At 35.5% G+C, this 26,962-nt stretch overlaps 1 protein-coding gene and 1 pseudogene across 3 annotated transcripts; one reads left to right on the forward strand and one right to left on the reverse strand.

The window, feature by feature from the left end:
- Positions 1 to 1,231: 1,231 nt before the first annotated feature.
- On the forward strand, positions 1,232 to 26,451 carry DCBLD2 (discoidin, CUB and LCCL domain containing 2). Of its 2 annotated transcripts, XM_083362765.1 has the most exons (17): positions 1,232 to 1,462; positions 5,436 to 5,518; positions 6,551 to 6,778; positions 8,610 to 8,747; positions 9,949 to 10,000; positions 11,448 to 11,520; positions 11,803 to 11,936; positions 12,719 to 12,759; positions 13,086 to 13,301; positions 14,149 to 14,273; positions 18,492 to 18,639; positions 19,915 to 20,040; positions 20,392 to 20,517; positions 20,666 to 20,759; positions 21,713 to 21,762; positions 22,800 to 22,937; positions 24,114 to 26,451. In XM_083362765.1, exons 4-17 carry the CDS (start codon positions 8,684 to 8,686, stop codon positions 24,554 to 24,556), a joined length of 1,830 nt encoding a protein of 609 aa, XP_083218891.1. In that variant the 5' UTR covers positions 1,232 to 1,462; positions 5,436 to 5,518; positions 6,551 to 6,778; positions 8,610 to 8,683; the 3' UTR covers positions 24,557 to 26,451. The 2 variants fall into 2 exon arrangements, with proteins under 2 accessions (XP_083218891.1, XP_083218890.1); XM_083362764.1 differs by lacking the exon at positions 5,436 to 5,518 and having other exon boundaries at positions 1,265 to 1,462.
- On the reverse strand, positions 14,291 to 16,509 carry LOC310640473 (medium-chain specific acyl-CoA dehydrogenase, mitochondrial-like; annotated as a pseudogene). Its single transcript has one exon. The product of its transcript is annotated as a medium-chain specific acyl-CoA dehydrogenase, mitochondrial-like (transcript).
- Positions 26,452 to 26,962: the final 511 nt, after the last annotated feature.

Raw genomic sequence — 26,962 nt, forward strand, 5'->3', positions numbered from 1 at the left:
GTCCTGAGATTATAACACTTTTTCTTCTGAATACCTGGAGCAATAAACAGCAATGGTTCTAGAAAGTTTTGTGTGAGGAGGAAGATGGGACACAGTGAATTTTAGCCTGAACAGGACTGCATCTTAAGCTTGTGTTCTCTAAAATAAATCTTTCTGATTGAGATCAAGTTAGATAGCAGAGTTCTTTATTCTGAAAAAAACAAACAAACCAAAAAACAAAACCCACACATTTACCAGACTTGCTAAGGTAAAGGTAAAGGTTCCCCCGCACATGCATGCTAGTCATTTCCGACTCTAGGGGCCAGTGCTCATCTCCGTTTCAAAGCCGAAGAACCAGCGCTTGTCTGAGGACGTCTCCGTGGTCATGTGGCTGGCATGACTAGACGCCAAAGGCGCACAGAACGGTTACCTTTCCACTGTCATGGTCCCTATTTTTCTACTTGCATTTTTACGTGCTTTTGAACTGCTAGGTTGGCAGAAGCTGGGACGAGTAACAGGCGCTCACTTTGTTACGCAGCACTCAGGATTCAACCTGCCAAACTGCTGACCATCTCATCGACAAGCTCGGCGTCCTAACCCACTGAGCCACTGCGTCCCTAGACTTGCTAGCACTCCTTAAATTTGTTCTTCCAACAAACGCTGGTTTCAGCAGATCTCTCTGAGGAAGCTACCTTGACGTCTGTGAATTTTTGATTTGTGGGTTGTCGGTTGGTTTTGCTGCATTTATGAAATAGTAATCTAAAGGCTACATAAATTAGATAAGACATCCTGGGAATGGGTACATTTTTTTTGTTTAGAGGGCAAATTCGGTTGACTGTTGGGGCTTTCCTACTTTCTTTAGGGTTGTCCAGTAGGGTTGAGAGTTGGCCATTCCTTCCAGTCGCAAGGGGCAAACGCTTTAAACGGCGACACTAGAGATCTCCGTTCGATTCACCCCACTTGATCCCTTTAGAAAGGCCTGCCTCTGCCCTTTAACATCTGGCTATTAAACTCCCCCCGCCCCTCCCCCCCCCCGAAGAGCGTGGCTGCCGTTTTCTCCGCCCGGGACTCCCTCCGCCTCCTTGCCTACAGCCAGGCCAAGGAGAAGGCTCCGAAGGCTAGCCCCGCTGACCCTCTTCTGCAGGAGGCACGGAAGGGGGCGGCTGCCGCTGTAGCCGGGCGGCCGACAGACCCGGAAGTGGTTGAGGCTACCGGGGGAGGGGGAGCGGCGGGAACCAGCGGTGGGTGGGGGGAAGGAAAGGAAGGGGAGGGGGCGGCGGCCGGATCCACGAGCGGCGGCCGGAGACGCGCAGTCGTTCGGCTCGGGATGCATTCGGACAACCGGCTGCTGTGCAGGAGACGCGGGAAATGGTGAGCGGCCGCGAGCGCCTCCTCCTCCTCCTCCTCCCCCCGGGGACCCGGCCGGCGGTGCTCTCCCTGCTGTTGCTCCTGCTGCTCAGACGGGACGCGGTTGCTCAGAAAGGTAGGTGGAGATCCGGTAGCAAGGCAGGAAAAAAAAATCTTCCCGCCATTGTGCCTTGACGCTCGCCCGGAGCGCACCCAGGAGGAGCATCGCCCTCTCCCTTCGCCTCGGATGTCATTTAGTGCGTGGGGAAGGGGAAAAGGGAGGGGAAAAGGTGGAGCAGGGTAATCCAAAGATGCTCCTCCCATAAACCCAGTTCCGTGCATCTGTAGCGAGCTGCTTCGATCTGCTCCTGAAGTTCGGCAAACTTTGAACGCCCTTCCCAGGCTCATAATTTGGAATAGCAAAGAAATGTAGAAGGGCTGCTTTCAGTTGAACTCCAGTTTTTGAGTTCGTACAACTTATTTTGCATCGACGATGCGATCTATATTAAAATGTAATGAGGGTTTTGTAGTCCGGGCTACCGTTTCTCTCTCTGCCCAGAAAGCCCAGAGAGTTTTCGCAACTTTTTGCCGCGAACAAAAAAAAAGTCTCATCTCGTTGCATCTTAGCTGATTAAGCTGAACGTCCGCCTGAAAGAAGTGCTTGCTTTTTCTTTTTTTCTTTTTAAAAGAAGTCGTAAAAGAATTAAGTGTATCCCGAATAGGCCAAAAAACAACAACACCCCAATAGTGGGAAAAAATACACTGTCATCTCCAGAACATCCCCTTTTAATTTATTGCAGCAAAAATAAACAAGACCTAGTCCTTTGTAGACTAGTAGTGTAGCCCAATTCAAAAGTTTCTCTAGTTCTGGAAAAACAGGCAGAACGGGGTACATTCAAGAAGCACTGAGGGCATGATGCCAGCCAATAAGTTAGTCTGTTTTGCAAACTGCAATCCAATTGATGTTTAGGAATAATGAGAACATTTAGTCTGCTTGATGAAAAGGTGTGTGTAATTGGAAGTGGATTATTTTGAACTGTATTGTTTAATATGCTTATTTTTTATTTGTATTGCTGGACTTTGTAAACAACTTAGGATCACTCTGTCTCTGACCATAGAACTTTACTAACAAGAAAGTAAACATAAAATTTAGTTGAAATGCATTACTTTTTTAGAAATGGTGAGGATTTCAAATTATACAGTCTTTTGGAAATAGAATCTGTATGAGGAGCCTGCTTCTACATTAGCATTGCTCAAGTGAATGAACCTCCCTTTCCATCTATAATTTTTGTAATATGTTAGCACTACCTAACATACAAATACATCTATCAGTGAGGCCAAATAAGGGCAGAAGCAGAGATACTGCTGGCAAAGATAAAATATTGTTTGCACTTAAAAAAACCCATTGGCTTTAAACAGTATAGATTTAAACAATGTAAAGTAAAAGACTTGAAAGGATTACAGTATGTGAAATGATGGGATGGAATTAAAGAATCAAGAATTGGAAAAACAAAGGAGGCTCATTCAGAATAGGAGTGTGGATTTTAAAGGGAAGAAAAAAAGATGCTCTCACATTGTCTCAAACAGAATGAGTGCCAGAAAATATATACATTTGTCCTTCTCTTCACCTCACCACAGCATCCCTAGATTTAACATTCATTTCACTTTGATTTGAGGAATGTAGTTTGGTCTCTGAATGTAAAATACCTTCTTTTTCTTCTTTGTGAAGTTGTTTTCTTAGGTAAGTGCCAAAAGTTTTTAAACATCTTTTTTTCCACTTTGACATATAGCACTGCTGGCATGCTAAACTTCCAAACTTGTCAAGAAGGAAGAGACTACAAACGGTTTGGAATCAGGATCAGGGACATTTAGAAACTGCAGTTCTATCTCAAGTCAGTTAAAACATTCACATTCTGTGCCATTTGGGCCTGGATCCATTTCAGAGTACAGCCATTACATATGTACAAAAGTGTTTATAATGCTGGATTTGTTTTTCACAAAAATATTTTGTTCATCGTGTTTAGTTTTTAATGATAAAATATGTGATGGATTCTAAAGTCAACAATTCTGTTTTACTACATCTACTGCAGTGTTATAACCATTTATAATGTAAAGTCTACTGTAAAATGACAGCTGTCAATATGCGTAGTCTATTTTGCCTTGCATTATTGTAGGGATAAATAACTGCATAAATTCAGATTTTCCACAATGACCTAAACATTAGCACTGTGTAGATTCAACTATCTCTCTTGATTTCCTACATTTCCTCAAATGTAGTCAAACTAAGAGAATTATCAAAGGATGATATTAAATACCTGAGGGAGACCTCATGCTAAAATCTACCCAATAATGGTTTAATTACCCAGTGGAAAGCAGCTAATTTCATTGGCTACAGTTCCCTCCATTTCAACAAGGTTTTTCTTCAGAGTCAGTTACAATATAATAGCTTGCTTTCATCCCTTTTATATGGGAACTTGCTCTTGTTGTGATGGTTAAATGGAATCCATTTTCCCATTTCTACTATATTACTGTATAATGATACTGAAGAAGACTTTTTTTTTGTTCTTATATGTCCCAGGTGTCTCTGAGTTTTCTAATTTTCTCCCATCAAATAAAAAAAGCCTTATTACAGATAATCTAGCCAAATTTTATACAGAAGCTTTGAATGTGCACGAATAACTGATTATGATATAAATGATTAGCATTTCTATATTTGGTCCATAAATCTTTGGTGAATTTGTAGGATACTAATATTTTATATTATTAGAAGCTGCTATGTATATATAAACAGGGAGAAAGCCTAACATTTAGTCTCACTGATTATGTTCCTAGTTGGGTAATGAAACATCTGCAAACAAACTAAGCTCAGAGAACACCAAGGACTTGACAGTTCAATCTGGACCTACATATGTTGTCTTTTATTGGATTATTAGATTTTACCATGCATTTTATTTCTATACTGCTAATATATTGCACAATATCTTCCTTAAGATTTTTTTTACAATTTAGGGTCCTTTTTTTCTTATCTAATCTTAACATTAAGAGAGTAAAAGTCTGTCTGACTGTGTATCTATCTATGTATCTATCATCCATCCATCCATCCAGTGGTGGGATTCAAATATGTGAACAACCAGTTCTCTTTGTGGATGCCGCTTCCGGAAGTCCATTCTGGGCCTGGGCAACAAAAAATTAGCTACTGGTTCTGCTGAAGTGGTGCGAACTGGCTGAATCCCACCACTCACTCACTCACTGTATCTATCTAATCTAATCTAATCTAATCTAATCTAATCTAATCTAATCTAATCTAATCTAATCTATCATTATTCCAACACAAATGTTGTGCCCAGAAGACTGAGAAGACCATGTATAGTTACATATACTCTCCAGAACATGTTCTGGATTTAAAGAAGTGTTTCACTTTTGAATACAAACCTTATTAGGTAATTTGAGTCACTAGAATCAATAAAAAAGCAATTATATGCATTAAATTACAAATCTTGCTGAGTATAAACATATTTAACTGCCATTCTTTATATGTTCTAAGACACTGCATACAAATATATTAGTTCCTTCCAAAATATATTAATGCTTAAATAAATTAGTGATTAGAAAGCTGGATGAGGCTTTCTAAATTTCAAAAACAAGATTATTTTTTTTACTTTTGAGATAAAATATATTTTAATATGGAAGGACATGCAGATTCTGAGGTACTTACTTAGTATTAAAAATATTAACTACCATTCTTTTATTGCATCTGGTTTTTTTTTGTGTGTATGCATAGAGAGAGCATAATCTTCCCACAACGTAGGTTGCAAAAGTTGGCAGATAACAGTGCAGTGAGTGTACTAGGGCAGTACAGCATCCAAGCAATAACATTTCCTGACGTCTGGTTCTGCTTTCTCTTAACAAGGTCCCTTTTTTTTGGATCTTGGTTAGTTTCATGGATAAATATATTGTTCTCTTGAATATTAAATGTTTCCGTCAGTTATAAACCTTCAGTAGTATGTAATATAATATGCAGGATATCATATAAAGTAAGGGTGGAAACTTGTGGCAATCTCTAAACTGTTACTCCTGTTACCTCCCAATGCTATTTGTACTAACTGAAGATGTTGGAAATTACTGAACAAAGCAGGAGAGGCTTATACTCTCAGACATTATGAAGATTTCAAATTGTTTGCTGGAAAATAAGGTAGAATTATACTGTATGTTCTTTTTATTCAAATACGTTTGCAAATAATGTCTTAAAGTTCACGGAAGGAAGGATATCTGTGTTGTTCCCTCATCTGTTTTGCATTAACAGTAAAAAAATTTATGCAAAGAATTCTTTGCTATCTCAGATTTAGTAAAACAATACAGTGCTTTTTTAGAATATTAATTTTTAAAAAATATTTAATAGGTTTTTGATGAAAGTAAAGTCAATGTTATGTTTGACTGATATTTTATGCATTCTTCGGGAATGAGAGTTTAAAATTCCCCTGTCATGAAATTGACATATGGTTCTTCTCAGTAGCAGAGGCACAACCTGCTTATTCAAATCAGTCCCAGTGCTGGGTATCTTTTTCATAATTACTTGCTCATATTCTTTACTGTAATGTACAGTGTGTTATAAGGAACTGAATTATAACAGGAGGCCAAGAAAAGCTATTCATGAATATGAAACCATAATCCAGGCTGTGATTTTCTATTCAACAAATACGCAGTTTAGATAAAGGATTCTAAAATAGTAAAGGGAAATTTTAGAATTGCCCCTTTCTCAATATTTTCCCCCCAGACATATTGCTAAGTTAAGCACATGACCATTCACTATCCATTATCATAACAGAGATAGCTGAAACCATTCTAAAGCACTGTTTGTTGAAGGCCTGCTTAAAAGAGGTTGGTGTCTTTAACTTTTAGACACTAAGGAATTCTGATTTTTTTCTAAAGAGCTTTTTGTAAGACTGCCTTCTAATGTGGGCTGCAATCATCAAAGTTACTATAATATTGATTTTACTTTAATTATGTGCATATATAAAGTATGTTAGAAGATCTTCCTCATCGTAGGGTGCAGATTTCACATTAATAAAGAAATCAAGATTAGACTTAGCATGTGTAGCTAGATCCGAAAGATTATAGCTAAATCTATACATATAACATTTATTTGTAGTCTACCCTTGAAGAGCAGACACACATTCTTCTAAGTGTGAAAAAGCAACCTTACAGATGAATTTTTGTTTTGCAGGTGATGGATGTGGATATACTGTCTTAGGTCCTGAAAGTGGAACATTTACATCAATTAATTATCCACATTCCTATCCCAATAGCACAGTGTGTGAATGGGAAATTCGAGTAAAGCCTGAACAGAGAGTTCAGCTCAAATTTGGGGATTTTGATATTGATGATTCAGATTCTTGTCATTTTAATTATGTTAGGATTTATAATGGAATTGGACCTACAAGAACAGAGATAGGTAAGGACATATTTTATCTAAAGTATTATATATACTTAAGAGTAGAAAAATGTTTATGATTTTTTTCTTTTTTCTGTGCCCAATTTCTATGAATAATTTGGTATGCAAAGCAAAATGTTACCTGATTTTGTGATAACACAGAGTTGAACAGGTTTTGAAAAGCCCTGGACAAAGGGCTTTACTGTAATATTTCTTCACTACACTGTCCTTTTTCCTAATTAGCCTTGTACAAATGAATGTTTAACATACTCATATTTATTTTTAAAATTACATATTCCCTGAAGTTTATTTCTGTTTTGCTTGTTTTTATTTTATTTTCATTCATACATTCTGCACTTTTAATAATATTGATTGTTTATTTCATTAAAAATCATTTAAAAAGACATATATGTATTCAGTAGAGCACTGTTTTGATTCATTACTTGGTATAAAGTATCTGTCACAAAAATACATATAGCAAATTTATACTTCTTCAGTTTATATGAAAAGTGATTTTGTCTAAAGCAAAAAGCAAAACTTGAGTTCTTTAAATGGCCAAGATCTGTCCATCTTGATTTACAAGTAGAGTTCACTGGCCCAAATAATTCTCTACTTTTATTCTCTTTATGTACAGCTTATTTTAGTACGATTATGTAAAAGATTTTAGTCTGCTAAAAATGAATTTTTAGTTTTGATAACTCAATGGAATTATAAAAAGAATATAAGGGAGCATAGATTTTATCCTTCTACATGTCCAGCAGTATGAAAAATGTCTTAAACTGAATAGAATGAGACTAAATTTGGTATTTGGAAAAAAAACCCAAGCAAAAGAGTGATCAAGCTTGAAAATCAACCAGATCAGATGATAAATAAATTTCATAAGCCATACTTTACATGCTTTTCTTATCATGCTTAGAAATGTTAAGGTCACACTAAAATTGGCAGCACTTGTTCCTTAAAGTTTTGAAATAAAATTTCTTGGTAATCACTTACTATATTGGCAAATCTTTAGCATATATTATGATTTAAGTAAGGGGAGTTAAAAGTAAAGGGGAGATAACTGCTGAATCTTAAGGAGAGTTATACTGAAACTGCACTGAAAGTATGTTTCATTTCCTTTTATAGGAAGTTTCATTACAACAAATTCTTCGGACTAAATTCATAGAACCCTTATTAAAATTAAAGATGCAAACACAGACACATGCACACAGTATGTATATATATATATATATATATATATATATATATATATATATATATATATATATGTTTTCTGAGGTTTTCGCGGGTGTTCATATGTGGATCTTTGGTTATTCGGGTTTTTTCCCGGGATTCCGTCGAAACGTCGCCCCTACACCTTTAGTTCTACGCGGGGAAAAACCCGAATAACCAAAGATCCACATATATATATATATATATATATATATATATATATATATATATATATATATATATATATATATTATACATACACACACATACATTTAGGAAAATCATTCTGTTTCTCTCCCTAGCTTGGAAAGGGTTCCCAAATGAGGAGATCAGTCCTTGAAAAGACTAAACAATATATTTGATAAAATGATTAAGTCATGTGGTTTGATACTAAATAACTCAACGGGCTTGGAAATGTTGAAAAAACTATACCTCTTTGGTACCTCTGCATTTCTAAGAGATTCTCAAAAACCTGCCGTGAGAGAAAAAGGAAACATATTGTTCATTTTGTATTTCGTTATTGTTAAACTTGTGCAGCTGCTATATTTAGTGTAGATTAAACACATAGGTCTACTAAATGATGAGAAGTTTAATACTACATTTATATATGTGTTAAGTATCTCTATTGTATCTATTTTAGGGAAATACTGTGGTTTGGGCCTTCAGGTAGACAAATTAAATGAATCAAAGAGTAATGAAATTACAGTACAGTTCATGAGTGACATTCATTTTTATGGACATGGGTTTCTTGCTTCATATTCAACAACAGATATACCAGGTATAGTATCTAATTTAGCCATATTTTAGCAGACTACATATCTATTTCTGTTTAATAATTATATAATCTTACCATAATAGGTAATTTCTTGTTACCCAGTTTCTGATAAATAATGTATAAAAACATTAAGCAAAGACATTTATAAAATCACATTCAGACAGGATGATCTAAAGATATTAAGCTTAAAATACACAAAAGATATGACTAGAATACATTAATCCAAGGTGATTAAAATAAATTGTTCTATTTTGTAGCAACATTGCGCATTCCTGGCCAGATAGTCATAGAGTTAATGGCTTGACATGAAGTGTTTTTGTTGCAGCAGGAACACATTTTTTTAGAGGTTAGGATTGAGGATAACATTCTTTAGGGATAATTTGTGGAAACAGCATATTTTTCTACTCTTCAGTCAGATTTCCCTATTATCTTCCACTTCTCTAGCTGCAGATAGATCATTATTACCTGAAGTCTAAACTAATCTGCAAATCATTTGAAATTCAGTTAACTCCCTTTGGACTACCCCAATAATAGTACAACTCTCAGCATTTTCGCATTGATTTATTGGTTAGTAATTGCCTTTAGTTTTCATATATAGAGCTCTAAATTTAATAACCAAATGACTGAAGTTCACCTGAAGTCATGGGAGAACCACAGTTAATAGATGCTGCACAGCATCATAACATAAACTCTGATTTCGTTATTCGTGCTGACATGAAACCTAATCCTGAAAGATTTCATGGTAATTATTTGGAATTTCTATTGCATTTAGTGCGCTGGAAATCATTACAGGCGCTTCTCAATTGCCATATCAATTATTATTAGCATTTCCTTACTTTGATGTTTGGGCAAGATATAACTCAGTTTATCCTATGTATTATGTCTGCTGGTCCTCTTTTTGGCTTTTTTGCTGATACATTGCTTGGTTCTGCTAGATCTGTTTTAGAATCAGTCAACAGAGAGTGATTTCAGCTGATAGAAACAAACTGTCTAATCCTAATTCTATCCCTTGTAGCACATTATAGCTAAGAATGAATGGCAGTAGTTCCCTGAGATCATAGTATATTCAGTGGAAATAAAAATAAGTAGGATGCATTAAAATGATTAATGATTCACTAGTTTTTAATTCAGAGTTTTAAAACATTTCACTCTTTAAAAATGTTTTGTTCTTTCATAATTTTTCTTTTGTTATAATTTTTCCTAGATTTAATAACATGTTTAGATACTGCAAGTCACTTTTCTGAGCCAGAATTCAGGTAATTTTTTTAATATTCTGACAAGAAATTAGGATCAGATCACTTGTGAACTAGTTATTTTTTTCTCTTGTTTGAACAAAATATTCCATAGGGAGAGAAAGTAGTTATGCTCATGTGTGAATAGACTTTTGACTACAGTTGACTGAAAATAATTTTATTCAATGCAGTGTATATATCTTATTGCTATATTTAGCATGATTTCCCGAAAATAAGGGGGTGTCTTTTATACTCACGTCCTGCACTGACAGCCCCGCCCAGCAGGCCCACTTCTGTGGCCAAAGGAGCAGCTTCATTCTGCAGCTGCTTTCCGGTCTGCATTTCCTGAAGGCCTTTGCAGTCGAGTACTGAACTATGGATTCAATCCATAGCTCGGTTCTCAACTGCAGAGGTCTTGCAGAAACGAGCTATGGACTGAATCCATAGCTCAATTCTCGGCTGCAGTGGCCTTCCGGAAAGGCCTGTGACTGAGAAATGTAGGCCTGGCTGCAGAAGACACTGCAGAAGTGGGTTGGCTAAGAAAGGCCTGGCTGCAAGGTAAGCGGGTGCAGGGCACGTGGGGCAGCTCAACACCCCCAACTCCGCCCTAGCTTGATTTTTAGGCGTGCGCTTCACCCCAAAACATATTTTTGGGGTAGGGCTTATATTAGGCCCACCCCCAAAATCAAGCTGGAGCTTATTTTTGGGATAGGCCTTACTTTCGGGAAAACACAGTATATAATATCTGTTTCTGAAGTAGTACTAAAGTAAAGTATTTCAGTTTGTTATGGTTAAGGTCAAGATTTATTATTATGGTTCATGATTTTAAAAAATCAAGAATTTACACTTAAACTCTAAAATTAAAGTTTTTGACTGCAGTCCTCTATTGATCTGAAAGTAAATCAACTGTTGTGTTATTTCAAAATAAATTTAAACAGGATTGCACTATTAACCAATTAACTGCTCTAAGTCCTTTTATAATAGAAACTTAGGTTTATACTGCCACTCTTAATGTACTGTAATATAACACAGCTCTTAAGTCATAACAATAAATATGCAATGGTTTTTCAGATGTTAGTTTATTGTTTGTAATAATCAGAATGAAATACTTTTACAATGCGTAACTCTTCCCAGAAATAAGTATTTAACTTTTATTAATTACTTTATTTGTTTTATAATATGTATTATTTATTTGTCTTGTCATTAATATGTCATTAAATGATAAGGCTTAATTCCAATGTTGTGTTCAAAATATTTTCAGACCAATTATTTGCCAGATCATGTCACTGTAGTTTATTATTGTAAATTCTTCATGAAAATATGTTTTCCCTCTTGAAAATGTATTTAGATTTTCAGACTTGATTTGTTTGAATGACTATCCTTGCTTAATGAGTTTTATTAATTGTTACAAAAATTCAGTACAAAGTATACTGGTTGCATATTATGACAACACCTGGTTTTTTTCCCTTAGCAAATATTGTCCAGCTGGTTGTGTGCTTCCTTTTGCTGAAATTTATGGGACTATTCCTCATGGCTATAGAGATGTAAGTAACATTCATTGTGATTTTTAGATTATTGAGTTAATTTATATAATCATCCATTTCACCATATTGGCCCCAGGTTGTTAACAACATTTAAAATCAAAATACAAATCACATAAACCATCAGTGGATATTATAGCAGTCAGAACAAACTAGTTTGCCAGAAATCATCAACATCACAGGTTCCAAACAGTCTGAACATGACTGAATATTAGTAATACTTTACCAAGAATGGTTGAAATACTGTGAATTAATGCATGATTTCAAATCCATCTTTTTCCCAAGTCATCTTCCCTTTGCATGGCTGGTGTCCATGCAGGAGTGGTATCCAATGTTCTTGGAGGTCAAATTAATGTTGTAATCAGCAAAGGTATTCCATACTATGAAAGCTCTCTGGCTAACAATGTTACATCAAAAGTGTAAGTATATATTTTCTTAAACGTCATCACATTTCAGTATTGTTAGAATTTGACATGCATATAAATTAAAACTCTGAAACATTAAACCCAGAGTATTATTTTAAATATTTTTACAAATTATTGTAAAGAACAGACTAGTTATCAAATAAAAGATTGCATCAGAATATGTTTTTCATGAAATTGATGCCATTGATTGATAGTATAAGATTAGTTGTCTAAATGTTGACTAATAAATATTTTTAACTTTTAAAACAATGAATTATGAAGCATCTTAGCATCCTTTTGTAAGGAGGATTGTATTTTTAAGAAACAGAAATAAAATCTGGAAGAAATTCAGTACATTTCAGAGACTGAAGGGTCTATTAGAAATATTTTGAATCATGAATTGCAAGCAATTTATATCTTTGTTTTAGTTTTCCTGGTGTTATTAAATGTTGCCAGTATCTTGACTTCAAGAAAGTACACAAGTAAAATAATTTTTCACTGACAAGCTTGCTAAACTTGGTCTCAATGGGAAGTGGACTAATCTGATTATCCGTATTTTAAAAAAATGTCAGATTTGTCTAGAAGTCTGCTTTTCTTTGTATTTTGAATGTGAAGAGTTTTAGTGTGGGTCATATTTCAAAAATAGTTCAATAATCTGCTAAACAGTAATGCAAAATGACACATTACAAAAATGGTGTATCTTTGAGGAGTATTTTAGTAAATATATAGACAGAAATTAAGGAAAAACTTCAAGTATATTGATAGTAAAATACAAATATGTTATTTTTTTTACACAGAGGTCCTCTGTCTTCAGGTCTCTTCACTTTTAAAACCAGCGGTAAGCCTTTATGCTTCTTGGTGTTTAATGACATCTAGACTTGATTCAGCCCTATATTTCTCCTTCATTTTGATTTTTCCCCCTAAGCTTTTTATTGTCATTTCAAACTGGGGCAAAAAGTTATTATATGAATTACTGATTGCCTAAACACATTGCCTTGTGATTATATGAAATTGTTAGCTTTTTTCCTAATATTTATTATGAACAAGAATGGCTTAGAAGCCATCTTCTTTTTAATGCGATTATAAAATGTGCAACCCAATAGATACAACATTTTCTATCAATTTCTTTAATCTACTGATTGCTCTTTTTGTTTCTGGGTTTAGGTTGTTATGGGACACTTGGAATGGAATCTGGAGTAATTGCTGATTCACAAATTAATGCATCCTCATTTTTGGAATGGCCTGAGCAGCTGGGTCAACCAAGCACTTGGAAGCCAGAAAGAGCCAGGTTGAAAAGGCCTGGACACTCTTGGGCAGCTTTTACTAATGATGAGTATCAGTGGTTGCAAATTGATCTAAACAAAGAACAGCGAATAACAGGCAAGTAAATATGAAATATTTATTTAATGAAGAAAATAAATATATAATATTATTATTAAAATGGAATTTACTTTGAGAGAAAGTAAGAGAGAATGTTAGATGCAGTATTTATAAAGTTCAACATAGCCAACCATATCACCAAATCAAATCAGATGTCGTCATTTAGGTCTTGGACTGGCCTTGACAATAGGAAAAGAGAAATATTTTGGTACAGCAGTTCATTATCATGAATTAAAAGTTTTGCATAATTGTATGATTTGAGGAAAACATTTGGCCACCTGGAATGCGAATGTAGAATCAGCATCCCTTAAAAAATAGTAAACATAAAATTTATCAGCATAGGCTGATAGCCAAGAGTTTCTATCTCTGGATCCTAAAGCTAAATTGAATCTCATATAATATTTGGGCAACTGTTTTAGTCATAAACTGCTGGAATGTAATTTGAAGCCAGTTTAGGCTCATGGACAATAATTCTCTGAAAGGTTTTTATCAGAGTTGATACACAAGTTAAAAAGCAATTGTGCTAAAATGCATTTTTGTTTCACCTCTCCTCACCCTTTCTGGATAAAGTCAGAAAGGTCCCATACACAGATGCATCTTATTCTGAGGTTTGCAGTATCATATGACTTACGAATTAGGAGCAAGTATTTTTTGTCTACTGTATAGAAGATATGATTAGAATGTTCCAGTCATTGTCTGTCTGTCTGTCTATATCTATATATCTACCTACCTACCTACCTATCTTATCTATCTATCATCCATCCATCCACCCATTCACAAAGACAGATAGACATAGACATTTATATTTTATATTTGTTTATGATAAAGGGGACCTTCTGATTCACAGGTATCATTACAACTGGCAGCACCTTAGCAGAGTACCATTATTATGTCTCTGCTTATAGGATTCTCTATAGTAATGAAGGACAAAAGTGGACGATATATAGAGAACCTGGTGTTGAGAGAGATAAGGTGAGATTAAGATAATATATTACAGGAAATCATTGTGTGTTTTTAAAGTGATATTTAAGAGCCGTTTTTAGACATTTAATATGCAGGTATTGTATTGAAATATATTTATTGGAAAATTTGTAAATTCTGAAATTGAACATACTAATCCACTCAGTCTGTGTGTCAAGGTACTCATATAGAAAAATAAAAAAATATTTCATATTTCATGCACTTAATCTTGGATTGAGGGAAGATTACCCACAGAAATCACACACTGTAAGCCCAAAGGCAGAACAGTAAGAGAGGAATGGCTGGATAGGGCTCTAGAAAAAATTTGGAATTGGATGATTCAATATTAAAGAATGTTAGTTAGAGATGTAGTATTTAGGCTTCATGATATCCTTTTAAAAGAAGCAAAATGTCTGCAAAAATCACATATGGAACACTTTATGAGGCAGCTGCACAAACATGAAAAAAAGATGCAGCTGGTTTAATGATAAAAAGGCAATGTATATTCTCAAAGGGATCTGAATCATCTCTTTTGAAGAATTTATGCAGGGCTAGTGGGCTTCTTCATCTCAGCCTTATTCTTGTTCTGTAATCAATATATAATATGTAGTAATTGTTGCAATGCAGACCTAACAACATCTAATTTACACATGGCTCCCAGGTTTCAATTTTATATGAAATTCTTCATGTCAGGAATCTATTCAATTGCAGAAATCCAAGGCACTTAAATATAGTACAAAGATTTCAGACAACAGAGACAACCATGTCATGATAAATATCTTGAATAGTTCCAGAAATTAAGTGGCTGGCCTTTTCATGTATTAGGTTTTGACAATACTACTATTGATCCCATTTTTGTTCAATATTAAAAGTAAAGCACCAGGGAGGGGGGGAAGCCCAACATTTGTAAATCAAGCTAATGTATATTCTCAAGCTTTAAACTTGCCAATATGTTCACGAACTATAATTATTCTCTGAACTTGAGCTGTTCCTTCATAAATCTGGTATATTTTTGCATCTCTCATTAGTTTTTCTACTGGATATTCACTAATGAATCCATTTTCTCCAAAAATTAGGACAGCATCAGAAGCTACTTGATTTGCAATGTCTCCAGCATATGCCTTTGCTATAGAAGCAAAATAGGTATTTCTATGACCAGCATCTACCTCCCATGCTGCCCTCTGGTAGGCCAGGCGCGACAGTTCCACTTTCAGTGCCATTTCAGCCAACATGAAGGACACTGCTTGGTGCTCTGCAATGACCTTCCCAAAGGTTTTTCTTTCCATAGCATATTTTGTAGCTTCATCCAAAGCTCTCTGTGCTAATCCAACAGCACCAGCTGCTACTGGAGGCCTTGTTTTATCAAATGCTCCCATGGCAATTTTAAAGCCAGCTCCTTCACCCATAAGCACATTTTCTTTGGGTATTCTTACATCCTCAAAAACAATCCCTCTTGTATCTGAACAGCGCTGGCCCATGTTAAGCTCCTTTCTTCCAATCTGTATTCCAGGGCTGTCAGCTTCCACAATAAATCCTGTAAAAGCTTTACTTGCAGGAGTTTTTGGATCAGGTTCGGAACGTGCCAATAAAAAATACCAATTAGCCTTGCCACCATTGGTGATCCACATTTTTTGTCCATTAATAATATATTCATCTCCTTTCCTTTCAGCTCTTGTCTTTATATCTGCTACATCAGAGCCTGCACCAGGTTCTGTTACATAGTATGCACACATTAAGGGCTCTTCAGTCATTCTTCCTAAATATTTTTTCTGCTGTTGATCATTTCCTGCAATTATGATTGGCATTTGACCTATGGAATTTGCCTTAATAGCTGTCTGAACTCCTGTACATCCATAAGCCAATTCTTCAGTAATAAGGCAGGTATCAAAAGTACCAAGGCTAAGACCACCACAACTTTCTGGTATGCATCAAACCAAGCTCCCATGCCTTCGTAATGATAGGAACAGGTACTCTCCATTTTTGTCATAGTGAGAAGCAACAGGTATGATTTCTTCTCTAGCAAATTTACGAGCTGTAGCTTGCTATTCTTTCTGTTCATCAGTAAGTTCAAAGCTATAAGGAGCAGATTTGCTTTTTGGTGATGTTGCAGCAGCATGACTGGATTGTGCTCTCAAGCCAGAAGCAACAATGCTTCGCACAACCTGACAGGCTCTCAGTGCAGCCATGGCAAAGCCTTTCCTGTTCTCTTCCTCAGCGAACCTGACAGGCTGCGACTGAACTTCGTACAGATGAAACACCAAAGCCTAGACCCGCCTCCAACAGGGGGAGGGTGTGGAGCGGGTGAGGTTGGCTTTTCCTGCGACTGTTCTGTAAAATGCTTTAGGGGAAAGAGTTGACAAAAATCAGTTTTGGAGGTGCAACCTATCTTTCCCTCTACATTATTTTAGTGGCAAAGGCAGCTAACATGGATTTTGCACATGAACATCCTTATTCCAGAAAACTTTTGCAGTGACTCACCGTTTGGCCATAACTTTCATATCTCCACAGAGCAATTGTCTGTTGACAAGAGTTGGCTGTTGCTTGATTTCAGTTCCCAATATCTGTAATGTTGACCATGCTAACAAAAATAATAAGAGTTGTAGATCAATATCTGAGAAACCAAACATTACCTAAACGTGTGTTATGAAAATGTTAATGAATTTTGTTGGAAATCTTAATTTCTGATTTGGTGATATTTCATGGAGTGTTGTTGTTAGTTGTGAAGTCGTGTCCGACCAATTGTGACCCCATGGACAACGTTCCTCCAGGCCTTCCTGTCCTCTACCATCTTCTGGAGTCCATTTAAGCTCACGCCTACTGCTTCAGTGACTCCATCCAGCCACCTCATTCTCTGTTGTCCCCTTCTTCTCTTGCCCTCGATCTTTCCCAGCATGAGGCTCTTCTCCAGTGAGTCCTTCCTTCTCATTAGGTGGCCAAAGTATTTGAGTTTTAGCTTCAGGATCTGGCCTTCTAAAGAGCAGTCAGGGTTGATCTGTAGGACCACCAGTTTGAATGCCTTGCAGTCCAAGGGACTCACAGGAGTCTTCTCCAGCACCGTAGTTCAAAGGCCTCAATTCTTTGGCGCTTAGCCTTTCTTATGGTCCAACTTTCACAGCCATACATTGCAACTGGGAAGACCATAGCCTTGACTATACGCACTTTTGTTGGCAGGGTGATGTCTCTGCTTTTTAGTGTGCTGTCTAGATTTGCCATGGCTTTCCTCCCCAGGAGCAAGCGTCTTTTAATTTCTTGACTGCAGTCCCCATCTGTGGTGATCTTGGAACCCAGGAAAATAAAATCGGTCACTACCTCCATTTCTTCCCCATCTATTTGCCAGGAATTGAGAGGGCCGGATGCCATGATTTCACGGAGTACTGACTGCTAAATAAAATCAGGGGGGAAAAATCATATATAAACATTAAATCTAACTTTTGACTGCCCTCTTCTGGGCTTGGTAGCTTGAAGAAGAGGAAGAAGGGGATATATTTAAACTTTGCTACATTAAACTTGATAATATTAAGTGATCATTGTAACTTGGACATCTCCAACAGTGGAGATGTCCAAATGGAAGTGGTTTGCCATTACCTTTTCCCAGGATTTTTTAAAATTTACAGAGCATTTCTAGACCTTCAAGGATTAATCAGGCCTGACTCAGAAATAATGCTACCTATTATGGGTAGCTGATGTAATGCGACAATATTAGGTGTGGCATTAATCTTTCTGTACAATCCCATGAGCTTAACAACAGAACATTCAAGAACAGGGTTCGGATAATTTGCTTGCTGGAGCTGTGAAACCTTCTGTTAAACCATGAAGATCAACTATGATCAAATCTAGCCATATTTACATGCCAGCTTGAGGTTTGAATCCTGTATCTCTTTCTCTGATAATCAACTTTTTGTTGTCTTTTTCTCAGCCTTGAATCTTTTATATCTTTTAATCGGTGTTTGTATAATAGTCCTGTCTAGTCTCAGGTTTTTTTATATCTGTTCTTGCAAGCTTTAGCCTGCATAATATAAAAGTAAGCACTTTAAACATTACTGGTTTTAATGATTGCTTCATTGAATTTGCATTAATGAATATTTCATCAGTGCTTTGAGAACTGAATGCCTGCTATGAAATGATTCGAGAACAAAAGAGATAATTATTTTTTTTAATTTGAAAATGAAACACTTTGAAAAAGAAAATGAAATTTGCATCGGAAATATTATATTACACATTTTTTTCTAGGTATTTCAAGGCAATGCAGGCTATTATCAGGAAGTTCGCAATAATTTCATTCCACCCATTATTGCTCGTTTTGTTAGAATAAACCCTTTGAAATGGCACCAAAAAATTGCAATGAAAGTAGAATTGATGGGATGTCAGTTTAATGTTGGTAAGTGAAGTGGCATTTGATATATTCTTTATAAAATGTAGTTTTCTAATGGAGGAGGAGGGTATCCTATGTGCACAGTTACTGTCCTTTATTCAGTAGGTAGGATCATGATATTAATCCTCACAAACACCACTGTTCTGTTCCATGCCGCCTAGTTGCAGAGTCCTGGTCTTTGCTTGAGCAGTTCTACCTATTTTTGTCAGAGAATTTGTGATGGCTAGATAAAAAGTAGCTAGCCCAGCCCCTGAAATACTGAAGATTTTTTTGTGTGACTTGCTTCAAATATCCAGCCCTGAGCTAAGGACTGTGAAAAGAATAAGAATTGCTTGTTGAGATTAGTCAACACACCTTAGTTTTCCTCAAGAAGCCATCTTGCTTCTCTATTGCTTAGACTCCCTATACTGGCATTTTTTGTCAAGTATCTAATCTCTTCTTTTGGGGGGAGATGGTTAAGAAGGTGGCTCTGCAGCAGCTTCAGGGGACTGTGGATGAAGTGGATTATCTGGATCCCTTTCAGTTGGGATTCAGATGCGGGTATAGAAGAGAAACAACTTTGGTCATGCTTTTGGATCTTGGTTAGGGAAGGATGAGGGGTTATGTGCTGCCCAGAGTCACATTTTGTGAGATGAGCAGCCATTTAAACTTTATAAATCAATGAATCGATATTTAAGGAACCAGTTAGGGCAGAGCCTAGTCAGGATAAGTAACTATTCCTCCATCTATGTGTTTATTCATCTGGAGTTCTGCAACTGAATCTGGAAGACAATCCTGGATAGGTCTCCTCTCCTCCCCTCCCAACCTCGGGGTTTCCTCTGATTCAGAGACCCCTCTCCTTTTTTCTATGTCAGAGAGGGTATCTCAACTTCTATTACTGATAGGAAATGGCTTAAATGTTAGGAGTTTGATTTCTTGTCTCCTTTTTTGCTGGAGCATTCTGCTTATCTACTAAAACTGGGTGAAAGCTGCTTGTTTCCCAGTGAGCATTAAAATACTGATCCTACATATTCCAGAAAGGGGAAGGAGTTGTTACGGTAAGTCCAGTGTTCCGTTATGGAACAACCAAATATTGCTCAAATATTTGTTTCATTTTCATTGGGTGACTGACTGGCCCTGGACATTCATATCTTACATATTAGGAGAGTAATGAGATTTATTCACATTTAGTTGCTGGCACTCTTAACAGATATTTTGAGAAAAAGTAAAATTATGTAAAATAAAGTTACTTGTTACATTTCAAATTAAAGACATCATCTCAAGATTTTGCTTTCATTTAAGTTCGGGCTCCAAGACCATCATTACCTCCACCACGCAGGAGCAACAATGACTTTTCTTTGCAGATTGATAAAACAACCATCACCCCTGAGATTAAGAACACTATGTTTACTCCAAGTGTAACCAAAGGTATTGATATCTAAAAAAATAGCATTGCAGAACTATAAAGCCTAGCATTAATAGTGCCTTTTTGTGTTTCACTTTATTTTTAACCCAGTAATTCATTCACTAGAAATGATTAAGTAATATATACGTCTGTAGCCAACAGAACATTGAGATTTTGCATACAAAATTGCTAAATTAGAAGTCGACTATTTTGTATACTGAAAAGATCTTAGCTGTCATAATATCTTCATGGCAGTCTAAGAAAATATCTCCAAATACTGTGGCTATTACATTCATTTTTACTAAATATTTGTATAAGTAATGGGATTTTTTAAAAGCTAAAACATTCATTTAAGATTTTGCTTTTGCTTTAAGTTCGGTCTCCAAGAGCATCATTGCCTCCTCCACCCTGGAGCAACAAAGATTTTCCATTGCAGACCAGTAAAACAACCTTTGCTCCTAAGATCAAGAATACTACAGTAACACCAAGTGTTACTACAGGTACTGATACCCAAAAGAGCACAGTAACATAATGCATATCATTAATATTGTGTATTTTGGTACCCTTTGATATTTGCCTACATAAAAGGGAACGTATCAAATTTGTTTTTTTATGAACCTAACATATTCTATATCTTAATCTTTCCAGATGTAGCATTAATAGCTGCTCTAGTACCTGTGTTGGTCATGGTTTTTACTACCCTCATCTTGATCTTAGTTTGCTCCTGGCACTGGAGAAACAGGTAACCAGCTTATATAAGTGCTTCTAAAGAAGGACTGCAAAGACTTGGTGTGGCACAAGTGTCATAGCAGCTTTGTACAGCACGCACAACATATTCAAATAATATAGTGGAACAGCACCCCTTTGGGAGGTTTGATTAAACGTAAGCTATAAGCTTCAACAATGCCAACAAAAAAGGAGTGAGTGCAGTGACGCTATGGTTTATGTTCACCTACTCTGTTAGAGGTTATGGTGCTTGTTATTGAATGCTGGTGAACCAGATCAGGAAAGTTGCACTTTCTGCATTCCTGTTCTAGAGCACACATATCTAAATAGTCCTCATGATGTATTGTGGCTGCAGTTTTAAGAATTCTTAGGTACAGTTGTGTGATTAATATATCTGGAGAGCTGCAGGTTCACAACAGTGGAAGATTGCTAAGAATGCACAGTGACTATATAAAGATGAAATGGGAAAAATTCAAGATTTATTAAAAAAACCATGAATTTCAAATAATCCTCTTCAAATGATAAAAATCCTTTTGTTGCAGTATTTTTTCTTTTAACTTCAGCTGAGAATAACTGTTAGAAATAGTTAGATTAGACCTGGAGGCACCCAGGCTTATGTCTACTTTAGCCATGGAGCTCAAGCTTATTGTGATAAATTGCTATGTGTATTGCCTTCATCTCCTGTGGGAAAGGATAAAAATTTATGGAGGGCATGAATGAATAGTAAATGATTACAGATGATTTGTATTTAAACAATACATTTGGAGGTTGAATGGCATATTTCAATAAATAACATTGCTGCTATTTATGTTAATAGTATAGTACACAAAAAATCAATCTTCTTCATGTTGTATTACAGCCAAATATTTTAAAACCATATTTCAAACAGTGATACTCTTAACTCTTTCCTAAATAAGTCTTAAGATAATACTAATTATGGATGTTTTCTTCATTTGGCATAATTTTCAGAAAAAGAAAGTCAGAAGGAACATATGATATACCTTATTGGGATCGTGCAGGTAATTTTAGATGCAAACTTTGTAGTAAATGTTCAAATATGTATTTCTAATTTATTTCAGTTAAATATTTAGAAATGGACAGGCAGTTGACTACTTCACAAAACATCTCAAATGACATCATTGATTGTCATCTCTTTCTCTCCCCTAACATTGATTTTCTTGTGGAGCAGATAGAATAGTGGAGCAAGGCAGGTACTTCCGTGTAGCCCAGGGATCACAGGGGTCTCAAGCATTTCTTGATATAAATTACAGATTAAAATAAAGATAATAGGAAAATGGCTGAGGAACGAAGTGGGGAGAATGGTGTTGGTATAGGAAGAAAGAAAGAAAAAAAGCATTGGCTAACTTTTTTTTCAAAGCAATAAAGCACAAAATAGAATTACTCAGCTTTTCATTTACCAGTTTAGCAAAGTTAGCAGTACTAGTTATTTCTATAATAACAAACTAAATTCATCAGGGAAACCACAGTCAAGAGTTTATTATTTTCTGTCTCAAGCACAAGATTCAGAAGCTGTTTCCAAATATAAACAAAGTTGGATGTGTTCTTTAATTAAAACAGAATTTTGCACTTCTTCCAGCTCCATCACTTTCTCCATCCATTCTTCTGTTGGCTGGGGAATTCTGGAAGTTGGAAGTCCCCCAAGTCTTAAAAGTTGCCAAGGTTGGACACCCCTGGCTTAAACTATAGCAACTACCTCACAGGGTTGTTATTGTGAGGAAGATAGGAGGAAGAAGGAGTTTTTAGGTATGCTCGCTGCTTTAAGTTACTTATAAAATAATAAAGATGGGATAAAAATCAAATAAATAAATAGCTGCCTTGATAAAGGAGGGAAAGAAAAAAACTGAGCATAGAATCCCAGTGATAACTGCTGCTGATTTTGGTAGGATTAAAATATGATTTTTAATTTATTATTACAAAATTAGCGAAGAAAGCTCATTATATTTTTAAAAACTTATGGAATTTTGAATAGCTTGATTCATACATGTATCTTATAAGTCATAGGTGAGAACTGTTCCTTTTTAATATTTTATTGCAGGATGGTGGAAAGGAATGAAGCAGTTCTTCCCTTCTAAATCTGTAGACCATGAAGAATCATCTGTTCATTATAACAGCAGTGAAATTAATTGCCTTCGATCAAAAGAAGTTGCTACTGTGTTACAAAGTCAATCAGCAGGTATATCTTCCCCAGTTTACATTTATTTCAACGAACGGTATATATTTCAAAAGAAAGATGGTAAATGCATTCAAATTAAATAGATTAGCGAAGATGCTATAGTTTTCCCACAGAATTATTTCAGGTTTGTGAAAGAAAATAGTACATTTAGAACAAGTCTACTTGAAATTACAGCCATACCATGGCTTTTCATCTTGGAGAAAAGATGAAAAACTAGCCTTTCTTCAGAGGTAGCTAGATTTTCAGGTAATTTATTAGCCTGGAGGCAAGATAGGCGGCAAATAAATCTAATAAAATAAATATTTCTTTTCATCTAATAAAGTTTCAACAGGCAGTAATCATTTAAATCTGCCAAAAATCTTTTGATTACAAATAAAATATATGGTTTATTTGTGTACTTTTTAACAGAATTATTGTTTGCTAACTGCTTCAATAAGCAAACCTTAAAAATGTTGAAGTATAGTTAGCCCTTGACTTATGATTAATTGAGCCCAGAATTAAGGTTATAAGTTGTGCCAGTTGTTCAGTAGGTCATCTTGTACCTAACCTGATTTTACTCCCTTTTTTGCAATTGTCAAATGTGACAGTTGTTAAGCAAATGTCATGGTTGTTAAGCAAATCCATTGTCCACAATGGGCGGCTTTTTTTTAAATCAGAAGTAAATGCCAGTTTCCAACAAAAAAAATAATAAATCATGGATGCATGACCACAGAAAGCCTTTACTGGCCATAAATGTGGGCCAGTTGCCCAGCAGCTAAAGTGGATCACATGACCATGAGTTGGGCTAGCTATTGGAACTTCAAATCCGGGTCATAAGTATCCCTGAGGAAGTCCATTGGAACTTTGAGTAATTGCTAAGCATGAAGATAAAACTATCAGTCTGTGATGGTGGGTTTATAAAAGAAAATACTGTGTGGTCACTATAGGTATTATTGAAGTTATTAAAGTTTTTTAAAAAAGTTAATGCCACCATTTCTGATTCCTTTCAAAGATGAAGGATGACATACAGATAATTATGGTGCAGGCACAAATTCAATGTCACCCGCATCTACAACTGAGATTATCTTTTTAGGTGTGCCTTGTGATTAGGCTTATCATCTTATGCTGCAAGTCCGGTAGTGGCTTTTTTCTGGGTATTGAGAGGTTTAGAAATTCACTTTTGGCTTTCTTCAACAGAGTATGCACAACCACTTGTGGGAGGAATTGTTGGCACACTTCATCAGAAGTCAAGTTTTAAACATGAAGGAAAAGAAGCAAGTTATGTTGATACAGATTCTTGTAACACCTCAGAACAAGAAATATATCATGCCTATGCTGAACCGCTCCCAGTTACTGGACCAGAATATGCAATACCAATAGTGATGGATATGTCAGGGCATCCTGCAGCTCCTCCAGGCATTGCTTCTGTATCTACCTTCAAAGCTTCAGGGAATCAAGCTCCTCCATTAGTGGGAACTTATAATAAACTTCTTTCTAGGGCAGATAGTCCATTATCACCCACACATATGCTGTACGATACACCTAAAGGAATGCCAGGACTGAGCCTTCCAAATGAATTGCTATACCAGGTACCACAGAATATGCCACACTCCACAGAAAATGAAGAAGATACAAGTTAAGAGGTTTTTTTTACAGATTTAATGTAGAAAAAAAGGTCAGGCTTTTGTGTTGTGTTGAAGAAAAATATGAGATTATAGGCCCAGGACAATATGTGTATTGCTCTTTTGAGGGCCAATATACAACTACTGCTTTCTTGTACAGATTGTGAAAAACTTGTAATTCACTACTGATGGGCACTACATCTCATTAGGCATGAAAAGTTTAATTTGTGCCTAATTAGTGTGAATACATAAGTCATTTAGATTCATCAATAATCATTCTATACTCTATAGGCTGTTGGGCCAAAGAAAGAGAGTGTTTCTTTTTGAAGTCACTGATACTACTAACAGTCTGATAATTAACAATTGATAAGGATATTCATAGCACTGTAAAAGTAAACTAAACATGAAACTCATTTTTAGTAAGTATTATACAAAACTGAAAATGATCTCTGCAATGAATAAACAATTTATATAAATAAATTGGTAAATGAGGTCCAGAAAAACTACAGTGTTAATCATTCTTTTCTGGTTATTCGAAAGAGTAACTTCATTGAAATACTACTCTCCTGTTCATATTAAATACTGAATAGTATTTTTCATTTACTGGATGTAGATTCCCTAAAGCTGGAATTTGCACTAGAACTTTCTGTATATTCTTTTTCAAAGACAATAGTTCTCTTGCTTGCCTAGTAAATAAATGATGGATTTCAGACTTGGTCCACTTACATATTCACTAGGTAGCTTTCTTTTTCAGCCTCAGGTTTCCCATGTGCAACATGGGCATAAGAATGAATCTACTTGCTGGGCTATTTTAACAAGGTGTGTTAGTGATATAAGACACCCAAAGTGTAATATAAATATTGTTATATTAACATTAGAGTACAGAAAGCTTTACTGAGGATTTATTAGCTGCAGATGTAATCTTGTCAGCTAAGAATATAGTTTATAAAAATAACTACCTATCCACCCTACTGAGGCTTTCTCCCACAATAATAAACTGTAGGCCTTGAAGATGATTTTTTTTTATTTTGAAAGGTATAAGCACATCAACATATTGTGCGTACATTTGGAAAGACAGGTCAGGATTTTCATACATTTATAAATGTACAGCTTTTTACAAATGTTTTAAAATACTTTTATACCTTTAGAAAAATACCCTGGTAGCTTTTAAATTGTGAATTATGTTGTCAATTAGATTAAAATGTGGCAAAAAAAATTAAAAACAAATTGCTGCTTGATGTGGACTGAGATTTAAATTGTTGTTAATAAGCTGATCATTTTGAAAGTTCAAAGTTATATGTTTAGCTTAGAATTAAAGGTACTTAATTTTGTAGTAATTCATTTTCTCAAAATGTATATATTTGAATTGATTAATGACCTTATGCACAATGAAAAGTATTGGAACACAAAGCTGTATTACATTGCAATTTCATTTTCCTTTTTAGCATGTTAACTATGTATCAAGAAAGTACATGAAAAATACTGTTTTATATTGCATTTATCAGCACTGTAGTGATGACTAAATGGAATATCCTTTAATATGCAATAGCCCAGTTTTATGGACTTTTAAATGTGTTGTGAATGTGTAAGTCAAAAGACCATTGTGTATAATGTTGCTAAATACACAATATCTTAAGTTAGCTCACTGGTAAATTTAATCATGACAATCACAACTGTGTAATATAAAATGATGTTTAATTTCAATTCCATAGAAATTGCTCTTGTGCCTTGCTCCATTCCTCATGTTTTTATTTATAAAAATTATATGTAACTTATTTTTATTGTGTAACTATGGTACTCTTAAGGGCTGAATGTGTGAGAACAAGCAATGTATAGATTTTATACTTCCACATATTCTTTGTATTCATTATTTTATGATTCTTTCCAACTCGTGAGTAAAATACCTGCCAGAATGGACTGAAGAAATTTGTGTTAATATAGAACATACAATAACAGGGTTGGAAGGTACTTTGGAGATTTTCTACTTCAACCCTCTGCTCTATGAAAAAATGTTATGAAATGTTATGAAAAATGGTTGTCCATCTTCTTGAAAATATCCAGTGATGGAGCACCCACAACTTCTGCAGGCAAGCCATTCCACTGATTAATTGTTCTGTCAATTAATTGTTCTTCTTAGTCCTAGGTTATGTCACTCTTTACTGATCTTCTGTCTGTTACTTCTTGTCTTATGTGCTTTATTCTGCTGCTGCTAATAGACTTATTTGCTGTTTTATACTAAATCATAGCTCATGCTATGCTATGGGTATAGCCTGTGGTTATAACAGACAGATCCTGATAGCATATAATTATGTAATATATAATTAATAGTTCCTGTTTATTATAAAAACACATTTCTAGAAGGAAAATACAAGGAAAGTAACTCAAAGATTGAAGTGATAATGACTGTTTTGCAGTTATCAGTTG

The sequence above is a fragment of the Vipera ursinii genome (assembly GCF_947247035.1).
Source record: "Vipera ursinii genome assembly, chromosome: 4".
Classification (NCBI taxonomy): domain Eukaryota; kingdom Metazoa; phylum Chordata; class Lepidosauria; order Squamata; family Viperidae; genus Vipera; species Vipera ursinii.